This window comes from Pollicipes pollicipes, unplaced genomic scaffold, assembly GCF_011947565.3.
Source record: "Pollicipes pollicipes isolate AB1234 unplaced genomic scaffold, Ppol_2.1 Scaffold_7231;HRSCAF=8579_pilon_pilon_pilon, whole genome shotgun sequence".
NCBI classification, from domain to species: domain Eukaryota; kingdom Metazoa; phylum Arthropoda; class Thecostraca; order Pollicipedomorpha; family Pollicipedidae; genus Pollicipes; species Pollicipes pollicipes.
Window position 1 is genome coordinate 44,041,663 of NW_023597034.1, and position 21,481 is coordinate 44,063,143.

The 21,481-nt window shown below is 52.8% G+C and overlaps 1 protein-coding gene across 1 annotated transcript in view; it reads right to left on the reverse strand.

The window, feature by feature from the left end:
- Positions 1-3,974: 3,974 nt before the first annotated feature.
- The window catches only part of LOC119109714 (phospholipase B1, membrane-associated), a 32,743-nt gene continuing 15,236 nt past the window's right edge, over positions 3,975-21,481 (reverse strand). Inside the window, exons 3-7 of the mRNA XM_037233456.1 lie at positions 19,134-19,360; positions 16,196-16,361; positions 15,506-15,657; positions 12,130-12,295; positions 3,975-5,915 (exon numbers count right to left, since the gene is read on the reverse strand). Coding sequence (XP_037089351.1) covers positions 5,770-5,915; positions 12,130-12,295; positions 15,506-15,657; positions 16,196-16,361; positions 19,134-19,360 — 857 coding nt within the window. The 3' untranslated portion in view covers positions 3,975-5,769. The remainder of the gene's footprint in view (positions 5,916-12,129; positions 12,296-15,505; positions 15,658-16,195; positions 16,362-19,133; positions 19,361-21,481) is intronic.

Genomic DNA, 21,481 nt, shown 5'->3' on the forward strand with positions numbered 1-21,481 from the left:
ATATATATATATATATATATATATATATATATATATATATATATATGTATGTATGTATACATACGTAAATATAATGTATCATATTTTTCAAGACATCTTAATTTAGTGTGCGCTGGCTCTCCCTCAGCTTGCAAAGTATTAACCTGCGCTTATGAATTGGTAGCATTTTCGGCTGCACTCGGCGATGCACTTTTTCCTTGTCATCTGAAAGTTTGATTTAACCCCGGAGCGGCTAACTCCTTGAAATGGTGACGGAACAAGGCTAAACCATCTAAGGCAACGTGGCCACAGGATTCCAGATCAACAAACTTTGTCATGATTCTGCCCCAAAACGTGTACAGTAAGTTTTAGTTTAAAATGTTTAAACATCATTGTTAACGGTGGCACGCATTCATTCGAGTCTAATTATGCGTGACAGCTTTCTAGGTCACATGTGACTTCGTGGGACACAAAAAGTAATGTGGCACTTAACGCGAGCTCAGATCCGGATTTAATATGGCCCTCCAAGGTTTTCAGAACAACTTCCAAAAGGCACGGTTTAACTGCGCCAAATGTTACATATTATAGCCAATTGGATAACGGATCTTTTTATGTAAAAATGGGCGCATTTTTTAAGGTTGCTGACCTGTGGCAGGACAAAGTCGGGCCGTGGCTGTCAGCGAAGACAATTTGTATGGAATCTTCCGATCTTATGCGACGTCGGGGTGTTAGACAAAGTCATGCAAATCTGAAATAGCTTCTTCGAAAATTATCAATTTAATTTAGGATCACGGCAAATTTTATCGATCTTGGGTCAGGCATGAAAGTCAAACCGATATCAAAGCCAAATGGTTTTTTACTGGAGATCCTGCTGTGTGGAGTAATTTCTGATGCTTCTTTCAAGCTGCTTGATAACGGGGACCGCAACAGGCATATTCCATGGGCTTCTTGAAGATCAGATAAGTCCCCTTACCTTAAATGACTCAGACCAGCCGGCAGTTTTAAGGAATGCACCGACTAGCACAATTCTTGACGCTCATTGAAATTCCTAAGTTAAAACAATCTCTGAGGTTTTTGGTCACCGTGGCCTTCTGAAAGGCACAGGTTACTGAATTATGATGAACACCAGTGACATTTTGCTTAGAACAGGGTTCACGACAGTTGAATGAAAATTTGTGAGGGCACTTTGGACATCAATCTGAAGTTTGAGCTTGTTTGACTTTGGCGCACTGGTCATGACCTAGGAACCTTACATTATGGCACAAGTAATTTGAGATACAAGCCAACTCACCCTTAAGCCGCTTATTTCTAATTTTATTTTTTATATTGATTTCTTCATTATTTCTAGTAATTTTAATATTTCTGGCTCTCTTACATTTTAGGTCTCATGAGGTCAAACTGTCCCCCCTCCCGAGCGAATTAGAATAATTTATCTGCTACCCGGGCGCGTGTTAAGGAACAATGCCTTTCTACTCACCTGTTGGCTGCAACGCGCAAAATGCTCGCAAGAAACTTCATTGCCATGAAGATAGATCGAGCATCGTTACTGAAGCCAAACTTTGGTGGAGCGCTGAAGTTATGCTGACCACATTCTTGATGTGGCGAAACATGTGACTCGCCTTCTAGAACAAGTGTTCGCATACGGCTGGCCAAATAGGGATATGTAACCGCCGGCTTGACGGTGTCATCCTGGTTACAGAGCAGCGGAGAGTGGTGTAATTGGATGCAAGCTAAATATTCTTTTGCTCTACTTCTTTATGGGCCGGGGCGGAATGGGTCAGTTAACCCGATCCATTACAATAATGGGACGGTGGCTCGGAGCGTCAGCATTAAATGATTTTCAACGTGGAGTCCCATTCAAAATTTGTCACAACGGGTTCTTCGTATTTTGTTCCGTGTTTTGTATATCCCATTTCATAGCTGAATCTATGTTTTGAACTAACAATGCCGCGCCAACGATAATATCCTGCTACCCGGTTGTGTTTTTCCCTGGGACCATACAGCAAAGCAGTTCGTGTTTCAAGTAAAACGATGTTAGGTTCATAGCTGTCCATCCGCAGCAGACGAATCGCCACTTGACATAAAAGTGTCCACGTGACCAGTAAATCAGGCGCGCCGATGTCGCACTTAGATTGTGGGAAAAGGCGTCTAGGGTTACGTTCGATGTGCAAAAAACATGTCATGCATGTCTAAAGGTTTTGCCTCCATTATCTTAAGCTGGCCATTATTTGGGAAAATAATTATGAGGCTCCGGGGATCAAATTACCCCGCCGCATTCTCTATGGCGACGCCAATATGCAAATATTTAAAAATATAGCCTTTGTTTTATGTTCACCTTTCACCTGCACTTTTGTACCTTTCTGGGCAAAAATATTGGAGCAGCCAAGACAACATTGGGGGGGGGGGGGAGCAAAACCCTCACCAAGAATACGAATCGACACCCGTGCATCATACATACGAGATCATGCCTCAATGCGACACAAAATCTAAACAGGCATGGTCCTTGGCTAGTTCTCGGTACACTGGTGCATACTTGTGTGTGTTTTGAGCAAATGTCTTTAATACATGATTCCGTTAATGTAACAATGTTGGCCCTTTGCGCGTGTCCCGCGACATCGTCGGGTACGCCCGCCGCCCGCACCGGCCGTAGATCGGCGTGCAGTGCTCCTAAAAAAGCTGACGCTGGCTCGAAACCAGACAGGCTAGGAGCACGATATTGACGTCAAAGCACGCCAAATCGGCGCCCCATATAGGTTGTAAGGACATACAGGCTGCTAAAAATGTGGGTGCGATTGCAAAACATTTCATAGAGGTACCCTAAAAAATCTGCGGGGTTTGCGTTGCCCCCCCCCCCATCCCCCTATAAGCGCGGGGGCTAAGGTAGGTAGGAAAGAGTGGAGTGAGCTGCATCAGTTTTTTTTTTAGCTCCGTCTTCACCATAGCTATTGAGGATGCTACGTAGATGCTTGTATCTGGAGAGCGCTATAGCTTTCAGGTGGATATATAATGGTAAAAGTTAAGAGTGCGCCTTGGCGGTTTTTTTGGCAAATGGTATCTATTTAAATGATGCAGTCTATCCCATTCAGGTAAATCGAGTTTCTTATTACCAGCATCCGTCGCGGAGATTTAGAGCTAATCGCCCTGATCTTTGATGCTACTGGGATATGATACAGCTCACTCCACTATATGTCTCTCGAAATCGCGTATACATGTTTTGAATCGGGTTCTTCGCAGAGATAGTTGAACAGAGAGCGTCGAGTTAGGCACATAGGTATAGATCCGGGTCTTACAAACTTGTAGATATGACACGCAATTTCTTAAGACCCATAGGTTTTAGTCTTATCCATAGAGTATGAGAGCCTCCGTGCTCCTTAGCCTGTAAGCCTGTTCATACCAGGCTGATGTGCTGCGATGCCCGATTTTGTGGCGTCGATTACGCGTCGATGTCTTGCGTAGTGGATATTTTGCCTTTCGAGATCCTACAGTTGCTATAGTTCACGGAGTCGATATATTTCCCCCTGATGTTTTATGCGTTTAGTTCGATATTTTGTCTGGCGTTTATTAGCGCGTCACCATAATTTTCTGCGTGCTTTCGATGCCACCGTTTATGTATCTTCACATACTTCCCTCATGACCATCACATTCACAACTCTGATAAATGTACCAATGTACTCCTCACGCGCGCGCCGGCCAAGAATTCTCGGCTTCGTTACCACGGCCCCGACGTGATTACCGGCATCTTCTGCCGTACCGTCTCTAGTTCCACGAACAACACTGTGCTGAGAAGATGCAGTGAATGTTGTGTTTCCATAGCCACGTTGTACGTTGTGTTTGTTCATGCTTATGCTGTCCTGCTGTGCTGTGCGCAGTTCATGCTGTGTTTCCACGTCGCAGCTCCGCAGCCGATCCTCCAGGAGCGTCGGACATTTCCAGTGTCCGCCACACCAGGCGCGCCGGGTGACACTGCTGTCACCGCGTCACACGTCATACGGGAGAGTGCGGCTTCATTATTTCACAACAGTGTTTATAATTGTCTTTTATCGGTCCTTGAGCGCGACAAAGTGGGCAAAATCTGAATGAGAATGGCAGCAGGGTTACATCCGCATAACCAATTGTTCAATGTGATTTGACATTACACGATGCGTGGGGCGCACGGGGATGGACACACGTGCCTAGGCTACAAGCAGGATAGCAGGAGGAAACAGTTGTTCCTGTTTGGTAGCTTCAGTCCGTCTAGATCCTCCTATCTGTGAGAGTGGAAGAACGGTTCAGGGAATGTATAGAGGCGCTCGCTCCCTTCAGCACAGCTTGTTTATCCAAGTGATGCGCGTAAGATACACGAATAGACGGTCGACACAGCCACTACACAGACCACACATTGTAACAGCAAGTCAGTACGCTGTACATATTTCACGGTTTCCAGATTCACTAGTAAACACTGCACCGTGTCCAAGCGGCCGTGCCTGGAACACCAGGAGCCCGAGCACGTGCCGTGCCACTGCCAGTGCCCAGCAGGCTGGCGTCTCGCCCCACTGCGCGACACCTGGCCATCGGTATCAGTCCCATTGGCTGGGCATTCCACGCCACAAAAACACGCATCGAAACGATTGGTGGCGCATTCTTTACTATGCTTGCTAAGTCATAAACTATGTCAGTCTCAGCCGCTAAGTTTTACTGCTACATTACTTACACGTTAAGTCAACTCAGCCGTGTGGAGCTTCGTAAGTCTTCTGTATATCCTCCATTTCCTGCTTTCTGCTGCATCACAGCTTCCTTTGAAATAGTTATTCTTCGGGTATCCCACAGGAAGGGATGCTGTTTACCAGTATTGCAAGGCTGTTCTTAAGCTAACAAGTTGTACGACATTGGCTGACGCACATCAGCCATAGAGCACACTGAATCCTCCACGAAAACGTTGCATCAAACTCACAGCGTATGCCCTAACCTGCTCCCGGCTGAATCACGCTAGTTTGAGCAGTCGGAACCCCGGCCGCCGTCGTGCGCGCCAGCACTGGACAAAACTATAGCGGTGAAAAGCTCGTCCAGATATACATGATAACAAACGTCCGAACAGGTTCAAATGTCCGACAGATCGTGCTTACATATTGCAAGAGTCTGAGCGGCATACTGCAGTTTTTAAGACTACAGTTTAGTTGTCAGCTCATGTATACATGATTTTACACGCACTTTCAACGAAGTGTGGGTTTTGAACGCATTTGGCATTGCGGCCGCGCTTACAAACTGGCAGCCCGGATAGCAATCAAAATGCCGAATTTAATGTGATGCTCGCGTAGGAAGCTTCGCTCACCATGACAGTACCGTCCCGATGTTCATGAGAAAAGTACGGTTCTAATATGATGTCGGATGCTTCTAGGCATTGTGCATTCCTACGCGCAGAAATTACAAATCCCTGATGACGATGCAATAAGTTATTTCAGATGAGTGCGGCAGCTACCCGTTTTGCCGAAGCCACTTGAGCACACTGTTGCACGTTCCGGGACCGATCTTCACAACTATGCATTTGTACTGACGTTGTCTCGCAGAATAGTCGGCCTAGCGGAGTCAGAAAGCGTAGCGCCACCTGGCACGCGCCGCGGTGACGCCATCTACACCGCACTCCTGCCGCGGCGACGCTGGCGCCAATCCTGCCGCGGCGGGCGCTGCAATGCGGGGCGGTCCCTCGGACGTCGGGATGAAAGGCACACGTAGATCACCAGCCGGCCCCGATCCAGGGTAGGACCGGGAGTCGATCACCACGTCCTACACGGTCCCCCTAGCGGACGCGTCTGGTCACCGCAGGCTTCCGCTGGGGTTCTTGTAGGTGGTGAAAAACGGATTGGACTCGGACGGACAGCGCAGGCCGCCCTCCATGATGCGCCAGTCCCATGATTTGTGGCCCACCGGCTCCAGCATGTTGTTCCACAGCGCCTGCGCCACTGCAACACAAGGACGTCAGCGTCAGATAGCGTGCTGGCTTGCACCGAGGTTGGATTGAACGCATGGTATTTCGACGAACCTGCAAGTGATGCCGTTAACCTATTGTTCTTTGGACTTAATTTAAGCTCGCATTTGCATAATCAAAATGCTTGTTACCCGGATGGGTCAGCGAATGTTGCTGAAATGTCCTGCTGTAAACTGGGCTAGTGCTCAGAAGGCGTGAATATTTGCCTTTGTTGTCGCTGCGTTACTCGAGAAGCTTCGCGCGTTGGGCAAAGGAACATCCATTGGTTTGTGAAATTACGAAGTCGCTTCTCGAAAAGCATCCAAAAAAGAAAAAAAAACAGCCGTCCTTTGGGAATGTCATCATGCATCTAAATTTTACAACACTACTATGCCCTCATCTCGGAAGGCCGATGAGAAAGTATTACATGACGTTGTCCCAAATACTGTGCCCCCCACTGAACAAGGAAAAAACGAAGATTTACAACTCAATACAAAGGTATGAAAAGATCCTCCCTGGCTAAAAAAGCCTCAACCAATATATATATATATATATATATATATATATATATATATATATATATATATATATATGCATATGTATATGTCTATATACGTATTACTGACGACACACCAATGTGATGAGCTATTTATTTTTACCAACATTCAGGTGGCGTCTTGAATTCATCCTCACTCTGATAGAGGGGTTTGGGTGGGGTGATGTAGTCTCTCGAGGTTTTTTAGGGACGCCTCCCAAAGCATGTTGTGTAATCGCACTCTAATTTTTTAGTAGCTCATGGGACACCCACTGCGCGCATTTTGGCAACAAAGGCGTGTTCCTGTCTGTTCTTGTTTCGGACCAGCGGCGGTTTTAAGGGACACTGCACGGCAATCTGCTATCTGGGCGGGCGCGCGGGCGGCAACCGACGATGCTGCGGAACCCGCGCGGCCGGCAGACATTTCTACCTTAGCAAAGACGTAGATAATAAATGTATGCTGAAAACACATGAATATATACACCATTGTACTCAGAACTAAAAAATGAACAGACATGTTTAAGCTTCGTGCGCCGCAAATTACGCAATGTCTCGTAAGTATGATGCTGCAAAGCTGAAAAAGCGCAATTTTCTGGAAAATCCATTTGACCTGCCATAATGGGATCACATTGTTGACCTAACAACATTCAAGCTTATACAAATTGCAAGACCTTATGCATAACAATTCACTGCTGTTTTTTGCTAAGCTCAATCTTCCGTAGTTTGGAAGCCGCCAGGGTGTTGCATAGAGGAATGGGTCGCATAAACTTTTTTCACAAACCCTCTTATCGATCTGCGTTATGACAAACGGCGAATCAGGGCGAGACTTATGGCGAATTATATTCAGCGTTTACAAACCGCTTTCAGACCATATGGAATAACAACTAACCTAAACAGCAAGCAGACGCTGAGCACAACTTTCAGAGTGGCTGGAGGGAACAGGTAACACAAGCACGATGCTCGCGCTGATGCCATTATGGTGACTCGTACATTATTTCACGCGCAATGCACCGATACAACTCGTTTTCGCCAGACGTTTCCGTCTTATTTACCTTAACGGATCACGTCTCATTGCACTAAATAATTCTAAATCACGTGGTGTTTTACTATGAACAAGTGTTTCATTTCGAACACGTCGGCCTACGGTCTGGAGCCGAAAAAAGAGCCGATATCCATCTGCGGGTCGCACGCCGGACCGGCACGCGTTCGAGGCCGGCGGTACGGGTCCCGTCTGCCTGGTCCGGCAGCCACTGACCGTAGGCGAGAGTAAAAGGGAATGCTGCTCAGCCGGGATAAGTATCAGCGCGAGCTGGACGTGCGGCGGTGACCTCGGCCGCGCCCGAGTACCTCGAACGGGTACGCACTCGGTGACACAGTTTTCACGCCCGGTGCAGCCAGCCAGGGTCCACTCCCTGTCCTAGGTCAGCTGGGTGACTCTCTCCCCTGGCCAGCTGAGAGACGTCCCCTGGACAGCTGAAGGTCCTTCCCGGCAAGCTGAGAGACCCTGAAAGAAAGGGGAAAGCCCCTGGCCAGCTGAGAATCCTCCTCCAGCCAGGTGAGAGACCTTTCCCGGCCAGCTGAGAGATCCTTCCCTAGCCAGCTGGGAATCCTGCCCCGGCCAGCTGAAAGACCCCTACCCGGCCAGCTGAGAGACCTGTCCCGGCCAGCTGAAAGATCCTTCCCTAGCCAGCTGGGAATCCTGCCCCGGCCAGCTGAAAGACCCCTCCCCGGCCAGCTGAGAGACCTGTCCAGGCCAGCTGAAAGATCCCTTCCCCTGGCCAGCTGAGAGACCCTCCCCGGCCAGATGGGAGACCCTTTCCCCTAGCCAGCTGAGAGTGCCTCCCCGGCCAGCCGTGGCTCGATTCGGCAGCCGAAAACATTCCAACCAGACACGACTGTCCTTGCTGAACCGGCCAAACTGCGAACTGTCGGAATAAAATACAGCCTATAGCCGCGGGCACCGGTTCAGTCCGGTCTGCTGAGGGATCGGGCCGGCAGGAGGCGGCGGCGACCTTGGACTGCGTGACGTCACGCCAGGGTCAGGACGCCGCGGCAGTCACCGCCCTCCTGGAGAGCAGGGGCGGCCGGCGCCGGTGCGCTGACGGCGAACGCCAGCTGCTCCGGTGTCGTTTGTGCTGAGTCATGCCACGGCAGGATTCATGCCCGAGTCATGGCGGCTCACTTCCGGGTGTTGCCGGGACCCGAGGGGGGAGGGGGGGTTAGAACAGATGAGTACTTCGAGCCGCGGACCGTTTCAAGCGGCCACTGAGATTCCTGGAGCCGTGCATCCCGCTTCCCAGCGCCGCGAACATCCGTCGTCACAGCCCATCGACGTGGGTGTCGGAGAGAAGCAGGCCGCTCGAGTCGGCAGCGGCGGCGGTGGTGACGCGGTCAGGCGCGGAGCGCGGCGCTCGCCGGTCCCAGCGCGTGGCGGGCACGCTTTTTCCTTGGCGCCAGCGCGCCCGACTGGGCCCCGCCGCAGCGCGCTCGCGCCGGAGCCAACCCTTCGGAGCGACGCGGGACCAGTGACGTCGCCGTTACGACAGGCGGGTCTCAGGTGTGGTAACGGCCGCACGGACCGAAAGGTCCACGCGGCCCAGGCCCAGGCCACGCCCACGTTGTCACGGCTGCCAGGGCCAGGCGCGCTGGGAGCATCCGCCGCCGCCGTGGGACCCACCTAATCCTTGTTTACAGGCGCCCTGGCGCAGCACATGGTGAAAGAGGCGGCGTGTTAGGAAACGTCGATCCATGCTCGATGCCATCTGCGGCCGTGTGATAAGGAAGTGCCTATAGCTACGCCACCTTAATTAGGGGCGGATTTAAGGCATGTCATCGATATGGCGTAAAAACGGGAATCTTTTAACATACCAGTATAATTCGAATCCCGTCCATTTGAGAGCGACGCTAGTATTCATTCCAATGGGACCAGTGATCTGAACCATTACATGACGAAACCAATGAAAGCAGTCCAACGACATCCACAGGACACATAACCCACCAACATTGTTGGCCAGCTTTCATGGGGCCTCAACAGGACGCAGGCCATGTGTCTTGCCCCGATGCTCAGAAGGGCTCGCAGCTACCATGTCTTGTTCAATTAGCACCGATGCAGTGAGTGAGGATGGCGTAAGCCATCAGGCGTTTGCAAGCACTCTAAGCGATTGATTAGTTACGGTCTGCTAGACAGTAAACTGCTAAGTAAGGCACCGCCCTAGAACCCGATTTTTATGGCACGATGTCACTACGGTATGCCCATCGTAAGTCGGACGTTTTCGAAAGCAAGCAAGCTCACGATCTTAACGATAATTGGGCACGGCGTGTTGTTTTTGGCTGTGGCACACCGGCGCACAAGCCGCAGAAGTGAAGGAGGCAGACGTGCCGGCATGAGCCGAGGATTCTCAATTGGTTCCTTTTCATGCATGTCGCATTTAGGACGCTATGTACAGCAATTTTCTTAGCACGCGGCCGGATGGCCGGTTGATTACCCTTTGTTCAGGTGGAGGGTGGGTAGGGAGTGCGGGTGGTGATGGGGGATGGGGGGGGGGGCGATTTGATACCCCTTGATATCTCAGGAACTAAGAGCAAGAGACACCAAGTTCACAGGATGTGTTTGTGAACCCACCCATCCTGTAAAATTGTGTCGAAATATGAGGCTCCTAGGGCATGACCTTCGGCTTAAATAAGGCCAACAAAGACAAACTGTAGATTGGTGTCCAAAGTGTCCCAGTCCAAAATGCCCCTGACCTTCCCCATGCAACCACTTTGAAAAACGTCGCTGATGTAGTCAAGGTTGAATACCTTGATTGCCCTTTAGAAGCTCATGGCGATCCAGAATTCTACGAGATCATTTTTATCTTAGCATTCTGCATCAACGTCAAGTATTACGCTAGACGGTGTGCGTCCCAAAAACAAAATGCTGACCTGGGTCACTTAGGTCGGTGACATGGTCCGACCTTTAAGAAGTTCATGCAAGATGCCTCTTGCGTTCCGCGCTATTATAAAATCGAAGTGGGGACTAATAACTACCAAATGCTGCAAGTTCTGGACTACAAAAGCAGATGGTTCAGACCTTGGTCTGAAGCTCGCACCTGACCCCGTGTCATTGGAACTTGTTTAATCCTAAATGCGATTAACTTGTTGGCCGAGAAACTATTTCAGGAATGTATGGTTTTGTCTAATACTCCGTTCTCGCATCAGATTGAACGTTTCCCTAGAAACTGTCCTCGCTGACAACCACGACCTAACTTTGACCTACCGCAGGTCAGAAACCTTGCGAGGCACGCCCATTTTGTATATAAAAAGACACTATTCAATTGCCTTCTGCCATTGAAAAGTTTGGCACGGCTATGCCGAACCGTTCGGAAATCACTTTGAAAAACCTTCCGGGAGAAGGCTAATCGACCGTCAAACAAGAGCGTGTCAAGGACAGGTTAATCCGGATTTCGCTGTGCCACCTGCCTACAACTCTTTTGCCGGAGAGTGCCAAGCTACCAGGTATCTATCCAAAGCATTCCTTTACGAAACTAATCGAATGTTTCATTTATCTACTGAATGAAACATTATATATATATATATATATATACATATATAGCAATTGACATACAAATATATATATATATATATATATATATATATATGTATATATATAGCAATTGAGAAGACCTGCAGAATGCTGCATTTATCGCATACTCGACTTATGATCACACAGTTATGGTTTCGATACCCACCACCTGCTACACATCGTTTTCCAGTGTGACTGTTGGATGAGGTTCGGGCGCTGATGATTACAGAAGTCACATGCGATATACAATTAAATAAAAGGGCTTACTTTAATACACGTGAGAAACAGACTTAGCCACAGATTGCGCTGCAGTCATAATTCGCCCCTCGCGTGCTCTACGTAACGAAATTTGCATCTCCGGTCCGGCAGCCACGTGTTTTCGCATTCGACAGTTATGGAAATTTAGTGTCGAAATCCCTCGTGCCGATTTCTGCGGTGGGGGGGGGGGGGGGCAGAAGAGGTCTTCCAATGTGGTTCACTCATTAGGTGATTCAATTGTTGCGATCGTTGGCCCATCTTTAAAACCCCATCAGTGGTGCTTTCGGGGACCGCGTGGCGCCGCAGCAAAGTTGCCTTCGCGTGGCGCTGCAGGGTTCAAGATGACGATGTGTAAACAGTACTTTTTTAAAGGCTGTTTGAGCGAGGAAGGGTAACGTCCAAGACACGCAGTGATGCGGAAATGCCAGGGTTTCCCACACTTTTCGTAGCGTAAGAACCTCGTGAGAGAACGCATGGGCCGCCGCAGCCCTGTGAACACGAAGATTCCTAATTCCGTTAGATCCAGCTAGATCGTGAGACTCCACATCATTGGTTACTGGTTAGCACAAGACTGCACCATCTGGTGCAGCCAATGGTGAGACCCCACGACGTTGGCTAGCACAGGCTGCGCCGTCTGGTGGGGCCGATCGGGGTGTCAACACCAGTCAACACACAATGGCGGGACATATCCTCTGACCGCGAATCAGCGCAGCTTCAGGTGGAAGGGGTACGTTGAACTAACTAAGTTAGCGTCGGTGCAGTTTGGGGCATAAACAGCCTGCCATGTCCTCCAGGCGAGTGTTCACTGAGCGAGTGTCCACGCTGGCTCAGATGGAAGCAGTTTACCATACTCACTGAGCGAGTGTCCACGCTGGCTCAGGTGGAAGCAGTCGGCCGACATGAAGGTGGGGTCGGCCCGCATGCCGTACCGGCTCGGCACCATCGGCAGCTTCGACTCTATGTTGAACGGCTGGATCACCACTGTAAAGTCATCCCTGGTGTCGTACCGGCCGGACTCCACCTGCCGGCCAGGATCACGTGCTGGATCACTGAAGACCTCACTCCCGCGTGTCGCACGGTCAGGCTCCACCGACCGCCCGGAATGACAAAGGTCACCGAACTGTATAGAATTGTGGGTTGAGCTAATCAGTTTTTTACGATTTACTTAGGGCACATGACCTTTTTCACTCCCTTGCACGATCTCTCACATGACCCTTCTTTCACTCATGTGCACATGCTATTTCAATAGGGTGCGCGTGAAGAGTATGCGATAGGGTGCCTTCCTTCACCGTTATCACGCAGCAGCCGGGTTTGTATGCGTCAACCTATTCCAATCTGACTTCAGTTGCTTGTCCTCGTAGCCGCAAATAACGTCACGCCAGCATACTCCCTGGAATAACTCCGACAGTTTTCCTCCCCCGATGAACTGATGGACTGATCCTTTTATTCTCCTCTATTCCTTTGGTCTGAGTGTCTTACTGTCTTTGTTTCGCCCTCACCCCAATACCAGCTACGAGTCTACACACAACATATATCGATGACAGTAATGTGCCGAAAATAAGAACAACGAAAACGACGGGATCAGGTCGTTTCGAATGCCACGAGGCATCCGTCTTGTCCAGCTCAACCTTCCGCCGTTGAGCAGCCCTGCCCTGCCCTCCCCCCCCCCCCCCCCCGGACAGTCGTCTCCTCTGCCAGTCTGTTGCCTGCTCCACAGGTCAGCGGCAGCCACGTAATCACCCACCTCAACAGCGGACTGGCTCACTCAGCCGCTCCTGAGTGAGCCAGTCTGTTGCCTGCTCCACAGGTCAGCGGCAGTCGCGTGATCACCCGCCTCAACAGCAGACTGGCTCACTCAGCCGCTCCTGAGTGGGCCAGTCTGTTGCCTGCTCCACAGGTCAGCGGCAGCCGCGTGAGCCCTCGTCTCAACAGCAGACTGGCTCACTCAGCCGCTCCTGAGTAAGCCAGTCTGTTGCCTGCTCCACAGGTCAGCGGCAACCACCTAAACCCAGGCCGCTCCTGAGTGGGCCGGTTTGTTGCCTGCTCCATAGGTCAGCCGCCGCCGCGTGAGCCCTAGCGCTCCTGAGTGGGCCACCCGGCCCCGTCACCAGCTACTGTCGTCGGGCGCTACCTTCCCCGCAGCGAGGCCGTCCCACGCAGTGGGCGGCAGCGCCCGGCCGGGGCGCCGGCCGGCTCGGCGCCAGGAAGTGCCCGCCCCGGGCACGGATCAGCGCCAATCGTTCCGGAACGGACGCCGGCGGACGGCAAGGTCCGGCCGCGACGGGCTGCATTAACGACGTGTGTGTGTGTGTGTGTGTGTGTGTGTGTGTGTGTGTGTGTGTTTGTGTGTGTGTGTGTGTGTGTGTGTGTGTGTGTGTGTGTGTGTGCGTATGCGTGCGTGCGTGCGTGCTTGCGTGCGTACATGCGAGGATTGACTCGTCTTTGATCACTGTTTTGTTTTGAAATTTCATTCGGGAATTGTAGTGTTGGCAAAAAGGCGATGGGGCGGTGAGGTGAAACTGGTACCTCCACGTACGAAGCGGGCCGAAATATTCGTGATATTTAAAAAAATTGCTCTGGATACGGATATCTTTGGCGTCATCGGCGAATTTTTTTTCCACACGACGGCTGATAAACAGAAAGAGAAGTGTTCATGCCAGTCAATATGTGCTGAAACTCGAGCCCGCTCGAGGCCAGACCCAACCAAACAGATCGTTGGCCCGGAGAGATACGCTGAACGAACGACCTCCCCACGTCGTTGATATGTCCGGTGTTGACGCAGCCTTTTTCCGCGCCGAATTTGCTGGACATTGAATACGTGTGGCGGAACAGTCTGCTCTGACCCGGGGACTGACACCGCTCTTGAAGCGTCCGAAGGGTGCTCAGCCTGCCCCGCCTCCGTGTGCTCCGGGGTCGTTCGGAGTTCACGGTGCGACCTTCAAGTCACGTGTGCTCAAAAGCTCCTCGCTTACGCCCCAGCGAAACTGATCAAAACAACATACCATCCCGTGGGCCCCCGCCAATTACGGGGCAGCTAGGGTCATTGGAACCTCTACAGACAGTCACTGACGTTAAACGGACCGCCAAAACCAGCTGGGAAGACGGTGTGCAGGAAACATGGCTTCCACTATCGCACTACAAGTTACGAGAATGGAAACTTGTTGATAAGGAATGTTGGTTTCGATTTGTGCAACCATTTAGGCATCGTGGCATATTCAAAAAGGTGCTTAACGACTTCAAATTTTGGTTTCGCTTAGCTCAATTATCCCGACAACATGACATCCTCAAGAGGCGTTGGCGATTTTAACATTTTGGCGTATCAGACAAACTTTCGACGCTCTGCCGTGTTGTCATGAAAATCGCAATCTAGTCACATATGGACGCATCATACGCATACGGAAGAATAGCCCGCGGCAAGCAACAGAAGCCATCTTTTTCAATGAAGTTTTCATAGCAGCGAACACATTGCTGGTGGCGCCAAACATCTTGTCCTGTGAGTGCTTTAAATGGCTAATCATGACAGATTTAAATCAAATGTACGCAATTTAAAAAAAATATCTCCTCGGCATCCGGCAGCAGATAAGGACCTTTAAATAGGACGTAATGCAATTTTCAGAATTGGCGCAGGATGGTGACCTCCGCTTGGTGGGGCCAGTGACACGCCAGCTGGCGGGGCTGGTCCGCGATTCGAGCCGGGCCAGGCTGGCCATGTTACAGGCACACGGCACACTGGAAGAGCCTGGCTGGGAGACCAGACCATGTACAGATACCTCCCCTCCGCATGTCATGTCAAAATATTGCATGACGTCCTTTAGTGAACATGTTTATTTGTCGTCCGATTTTGAGCGATCATTTCCATGATAGCCTCCAGTGTGGTTACCTCATAAAATTAAATACTTTCGGGCCAGAAACTTCAAAGCTAATTCAAACATAATGCGAAGAAGACGTGGGCTTTGACAAAGACAATGACACGATATAAAGTCATGCCTTGATCAGAGAATCGGTAGTTGATGATGGACGCTTATATTGGCCATGTCACGACTATTTAAAGAATAGTCGCCGCACGACGAACGGAATGGCCAAGAATAACACCATAGCTACGATGTAAACTAATGATGGTAGCTGAAAAGCCACTTCCAAGCACTTTGAAACACTTTTGAGTCGCTGGTTACTCTTGACCAACGACTCTACGCTGCAGATTTTGTCCGCCCCATACGGCGGGGACACGTACCAGGCCAATAGCCGCGTTCTGGTAGCCGGTGACTTTCCTCCGCATCTGCCTCCTGTTGAGCCGCTTCTTGCCGAATAGACAGGGGCAGAGGAAGTTGTCGGCCAACTGACACGGCAGGTTCTTCCCCTTGACGTCCAACAGCACTGTAACGTCTGTCGACACAGCAGAACTAGTCAGAATGATTCCTCGTGCCTGACAGCCAGCAGCTGACAGGCGCCACATGCGAGTCTCCAATGAAGTAAGGGAGATAATAAGGCAGCCGCTGGGGACTTCTACAAAGAGTACAGTTCGGTAACCATGATCATCATCCAGGCTTTTGAAAAGTGACTTCAGCGACACCTTTGATTTCGGTGCGATGAAACAGTTCAATGTCTGGCCGTAACGATGCAAATGAAAACGCGTCATCGTTTTGACTTATCTGTGCATTTGCCCGTTGTGATGTAATTTTGTTCCGAGTCCTTTTATACGATATTGATTTGTGTTTTGGGCGCTTGGAGCGTTATGCGGATCGATTGGTAAGAGAAAGGCCGCTATAGACATACTGGTCGCCTGTTATGACCATCGGCAGCTACGTTGTTCCCATGCTACATTTCAGCTGTTTCCGTTGCCTCCGGCCCTCGCGCGGGCTCCTGACCGGACCAGGACTGGGTTGCCCCACAGCTCCGCTCGACTGTGCGGCAGCCCACTTACCGACCACCGGCACCAGGTTGACGAAGGTCCGCGGCAGGTGCTGGTGCAGGATGTCCAGCGCCTGCCGCAGCGAGGCGGCGTGGCCGCGCGGAGAGTTCGGCCAGTAGTTCTTGCGCTTACACACGTGGCTGCACAGGTTGTTGCCCCCAATCATGATGGTTATCAGCTGAGGAAAGGCATGAACTATCAGCGTGTTATCGGACAAATGAATGCACTGGCTATGATTGCTTTCAGCTGAGCATAGAAGCACAACCTTAAATGAACAAAATAAAAGAGAAGTAATGTTAAAAATGAACGGGTCTAGGCTTCTAATGTGGGTAGATCCAGTACACAGTCTCTAAGGGACAAACAAATATTCGCGTCAACATGTCATTTTCACCACCGCTTGGTTTGTTGACCCCTGTTGCGTCCTTTGATGACTAAACACGTGTGCGATAATCAAAACGACATCGCGGCGATCCACAGGTGGCTGATTGTCGTCCGACAACAGGCCGATAGACGACAGGCCAGTTTACAGGGCCTGGAGGCCTTGAGCGTCATGAAATGGGAACAGAGCGCCGACGGACGCGCGTCGGGCTCATCGAGACGGCATCACACACCGTGAACAATAACGACTGCGCGCTTGCCTTCGTTCGAAAGCTGTCACGCGTCGCGAAACGGTCCCAATTGACTACATGAGTCGGGCGTTCCGCGCGTGAGCCAGAGTCACGCGCCGGGCGGCGCTCGCCAGATGCCCCCAGGCGCCGCAGGCTGCGCTCCTCCGCCCACCGCAGACAAACAGACGTCCGGCAGCGTCCCACAGCTGAGCCTACCACCACCTGTCAACGTCCGAGCGACCGCGACCTTGGCGGCGGCGGGCGCGCGCCTCACATAGAGCAGCGCGCGGTTCCTCCCGGTCCGACGGCGGGCGAGCGCGCCGAAAGTGAGAGTGGCGCGTTTCATTGGGTCATGCGCCCAGCTGGCTGTCTGTTGGCCCGCCGCACTGCAGGCGCCGCTGAGCGCCGGACCAGCAATTAATCCGACGCCAGCGGCATGCGGATCGACCTTGAGCGGTCGCACGTGGCGCGTGTTGCAGGTCTGGCCGGGACGGGCCACCTTGCAAAGAATGCGGCTACCGTAAGGGCCGGCGGCGCGGGCCGGCCCCGGCGCGGGCACCATCGCGTGCGGCCGACCACTGGCCGCGAGCCGGGTCACACGATCGGCCCCGAGCCTTGCCAGCCGGCGCCAGGCGCGCCGACCTGCCACAGGGGCGCCACGCTGGCGAGAGGCCGGCCAGGTGAGCCCGACTCGATGTCTTGCTCTGACGGACAGCCGAGCGAGCCGGCGGTGCCAACCTTTCAGTAAGGTCATCACCGCAGCTGAGTCAACGTCGCAGAACACCAGCTCTAACACCCAGCGGACATCCAATGCCCATTCGCTGTCTGATGGTGTTGCATCACAGCCCTCCGGGAAATCTTTGCAAAGACTGCAACCCTGCATCACATTGCACATCCTTTGCCTAACTATCTAATGCGGCTATCCCACTGCTCTGGCTCTATCATCATGCAACAACATTCGCTCAAGGTCACGGCGTATCTGCGCATGACACTTCGAAGCTGCAAAATCCCATTACCGCTTTGCACAGGACTCCAGTTTGCCTGTACGCTGACGGCAGAGGTTGTATAGAAAAACAGATGGTCGGTCGAGTGACTTACCCTGCGTTAATCAACCTTAGTTGCATGAAACGTTGTGATAGCCTCTGATTTGGTCCGTTTTCTTTACCTTGCCATTGAAGAATATTGACTTTTACTGCTAGCGTCTTTCGCCAGAATGGTGTCTTTGATTCAGAAAGCTCTCAGGCCGTGACGGTTGAGCTACATGTTGGGGGGGGGGGGCTTAAGGCCCTCTCCTCATTTGAATGCGATACCACACCCCGGGCTAGTGATTATCATTTTAGCCCGCAGGCCATGTTTTCCAGAGTGTCAGCCCCAGCCCTGACTCGAGTCAAAAGTCAAACAGGTTAACACAAAGAAGTAATTAGCCTCCAGTGCCAGTGCTAAAGCACTGATCCTCCGGCGCCAATAACTAATGTATGTCTATGTCCCCGGCACTAATAGCCAAATAGACCATTCGATCCCGATAGTTCAGGTGGTCTAAGTCTCTGGCACTAATGGTCCAGATCCGATCCCCCCAGCACTAGTGACCCACATCTGACCCTCAGACACCACTGGTCAAGAAGTCCGTCCCCAGTGCCAGTGACCCACATCTGCCGCTTGGGCACCAGTTGTCCAGACCTGACCCTGCGGTAACAACCGTAAAGACCTAGCCCCGCCCCTCACACATTGGTACAGGCGTCCCAAATGTGACCAAGCACGTTCCATTGCCACCTCAAACCAGCCCGGCCATGTACATGCAGGACACACCCCTCTCCTGTAAACCCTCAAAGCCACGCCGGCGGCCACCTCCGATCCTCCACATCCCCGCGCCGGACCCGCCGCCGGCCGCGGCCCGCCCTCCCCACCCCGCGCCGGACCCGCCGCCGGCCACGGCCCGCCCTCCACACCCCCGCGCGAGACCCGCTGCCGGACCGCGGCCCGCCCTCCACACCCCCGCGCCGGACCCGCCACCAGACCGCGGGCCACCCCCCACACCCCCGCGCCAGACCCGCCACCAGACCGCAGGCCGCCCTCCCCACGCCCGCGCCGGACCCGCCGCCGGACCGCGGCCCGCCCTCCACACCCCGCGCCGGACCCGCCGCCGGACCGCGGCCCGCCCTCCACACCCCGCGCCGGACCCGCCGCCGGACCGTGGGGCGCTCCCCACACCCCCGCGCCGGACCCGCCACCAGACCGCAGGCCGCCCTCCACGCCCCCGCGCCGGACCCGCCGCCGGACCGCGGCCCGCCCTCCACACCCCCGTGCCGGACCCGCCACCAGACCGCAGGCCGCCCTCCACTGACCTTCCAGTCGTTGTGGAAGTCGACGCGTCGGTCCCGTCGGATCCGATTGACAAGCCGCCACGCCTGGCCGGGCATGCCACGGTGCAGCGAGCCCGCCTTGGCCACGTTGAACTGGGCGCCGGGTGACATGGGGCCGCCGGAACCCGTCGAGAAGCCCACCAGGCCCGGCGAGAAGTGCTTCACCACGTTCGGCAGCGTGAAGATTCGCGAATAGTGGCCGCGCCCGCCTGAGGGGTGATCAGGTCAGGTCAGGCCATGTCAGGAGGGGTAGCGTTAGGTCAGCGTGTCCGCCTGGGGGTGAATGAAGGGCTGTTGACGTGTCGGGGCGTGGCCTCGCAGCTCGTCGGCAGAGTATCGAGCTCAGTCAGTCAGTCAGCTGGAACAACGGCCGCCGCGACTGGAAGACGAGCCATCGTGTGTTTGTCGACTGGAGCAGCTGTGTCGCACTCACTTTCAGCGGACAGCGCGTTTCTCCCAAAACATGGTGGTTGCCGGGCGCGTGTTTAAAGGCGTCACAAGCGGCACACGCCCTTCCATTGCGAACTGCTTTATATCCACTTTCCATGCTTTCGAGCAAATATCCCCAGCCAGCATGTTGTGCCCTTTGCATGATAGTTTAGAATTTAGCACCTCCTTTAAAAAATGAAGATTTGCTCTCTGGTGCTCAGTGAGGTAGCCCAGGAAGGGTAAGGGGCTTCTGGGCCACGGACCCCTGCTAACTGCTGGGGCCTTGCATTTGTGCTAGTGTATGTTGTCCGCGGGGTTTTAAAAGCATGAAATGAGCCTTTAAGCGTCAGAATTGGACCTCAAGCCTCAACAGGTCCATGAGCCCAAAGAGGCCCTTATAGCACGTAGTAGAACCCCTTGCCAGAATGAACCCTCTAAACTCCAATTTGGCTCCCTATGGCAGAAACTCTGGCTGACGGCCACTACTGGTGACCATGATCTCCAGCTGACGTTACACCGTGTCGTCACAGCGGCGGCGGCTGCCTCTGATTATGGCGCCCATGACCTGCAGGTGACGTTGCACTGTAACGTCGGAGTGGCGCGCCTGGCACCCAGCGTCTGGCGCCGCGGGCTCCGGCTGTCGTCACTCTGACGTCACAGCTGCGGGGGGACGGCTCTGTCGTCACGGGTCGTGCCGGCCGCGGCGGCCGGCACTGGCTGCTGCTGCTGCTGCGGCAGGTCCGAGCGCCGAGTGGTGCGGTGGAGCAGCGGCCGGTCTGGAGACGCGCCGTCATCAGCCCCCGGTCTAGAGATGCGCCGTCATCAGCCCCGGTCTGGAGACGCACCCGTCATCAGCCCCCAGACGGGAGACGCGCCCGTCATCAGCCCCCGATCAGGAGACGCGTCCGTCATCAGCCCCAGGTCGGAAGACGCGCCCGTCGTCAGACCCCGGTCGGGAGACGTGTCCGTCATCAGCCCCCAAGCGTAGGGCGCGGCACCATTAGCCCAGGTCGGAAAACACGCTGTCACTAGCTTCCTATCGGGAGACGCGCCGTCATTAGCGTCCTATCAGGAGGCACGCTGTCATCAGCTCCCTATCGGGAACTCAACGCCGTCCGGGTATGACGTGATATTCGCCGACGTCGTCTGGCCTTATTGGAAGCGCGGGAATATGAGGTCTCACGTCCCACTCACCGCAAATAGTGGACGCGTGATCATACACCCCAGAGTTAATAGACGGCAAGACGCGTGAACTCACATTCCACCAGGCCCAGGCGTGAGGGCAGTCAGGTGCACAGCCTAAACGTTGGTAAGGGAGCGAGGGAGGAGCGGGGCACAGGGCTAGCAAGGGCACCCTGATGATGAAAGTACCTTCCTAACAAGCAATAATCGAATAAGACCCACCTGAGTTGAGGGACACGATTTTCTTCATTTTAGTTGTATTTCTAACTCCTTTAACCAAAACAGAAACCAGATGCTACAGAAAGATGCGTTTCTGTTTGCACTTTTAAGTCAGCTAACTGAAGGAAGCGGGAGTTGACTGACTGCATGGTTTTACAGTGGCTTTGTGGACCCTTTCTAAACAGATGGAACTCAAAGACTTTGCCAAAACTTCCCCTGTGTTTTACAAAAATATTGAGAGCTCCGTGAACGGAGATCGCAGATCGAAATGCTTTCAAAATTTTTCGTTAATATGGCCAGCCCTTGTTCGTCCGGAAATTTTAAACGATCAGTCAGAACCGATTTGTGAGAGCACTTATGCAACACAGTGTTGACCGTAAGCGTTCGCAGTCCCAGAAACAAGACGTCATACGCCCGGCCTTGCAATCCCTGTAGGCCGCAAAGCGACCAACGTGAGGACGCAAATGATGACGCATCTAAAAGAAGTACATTTAAACGCT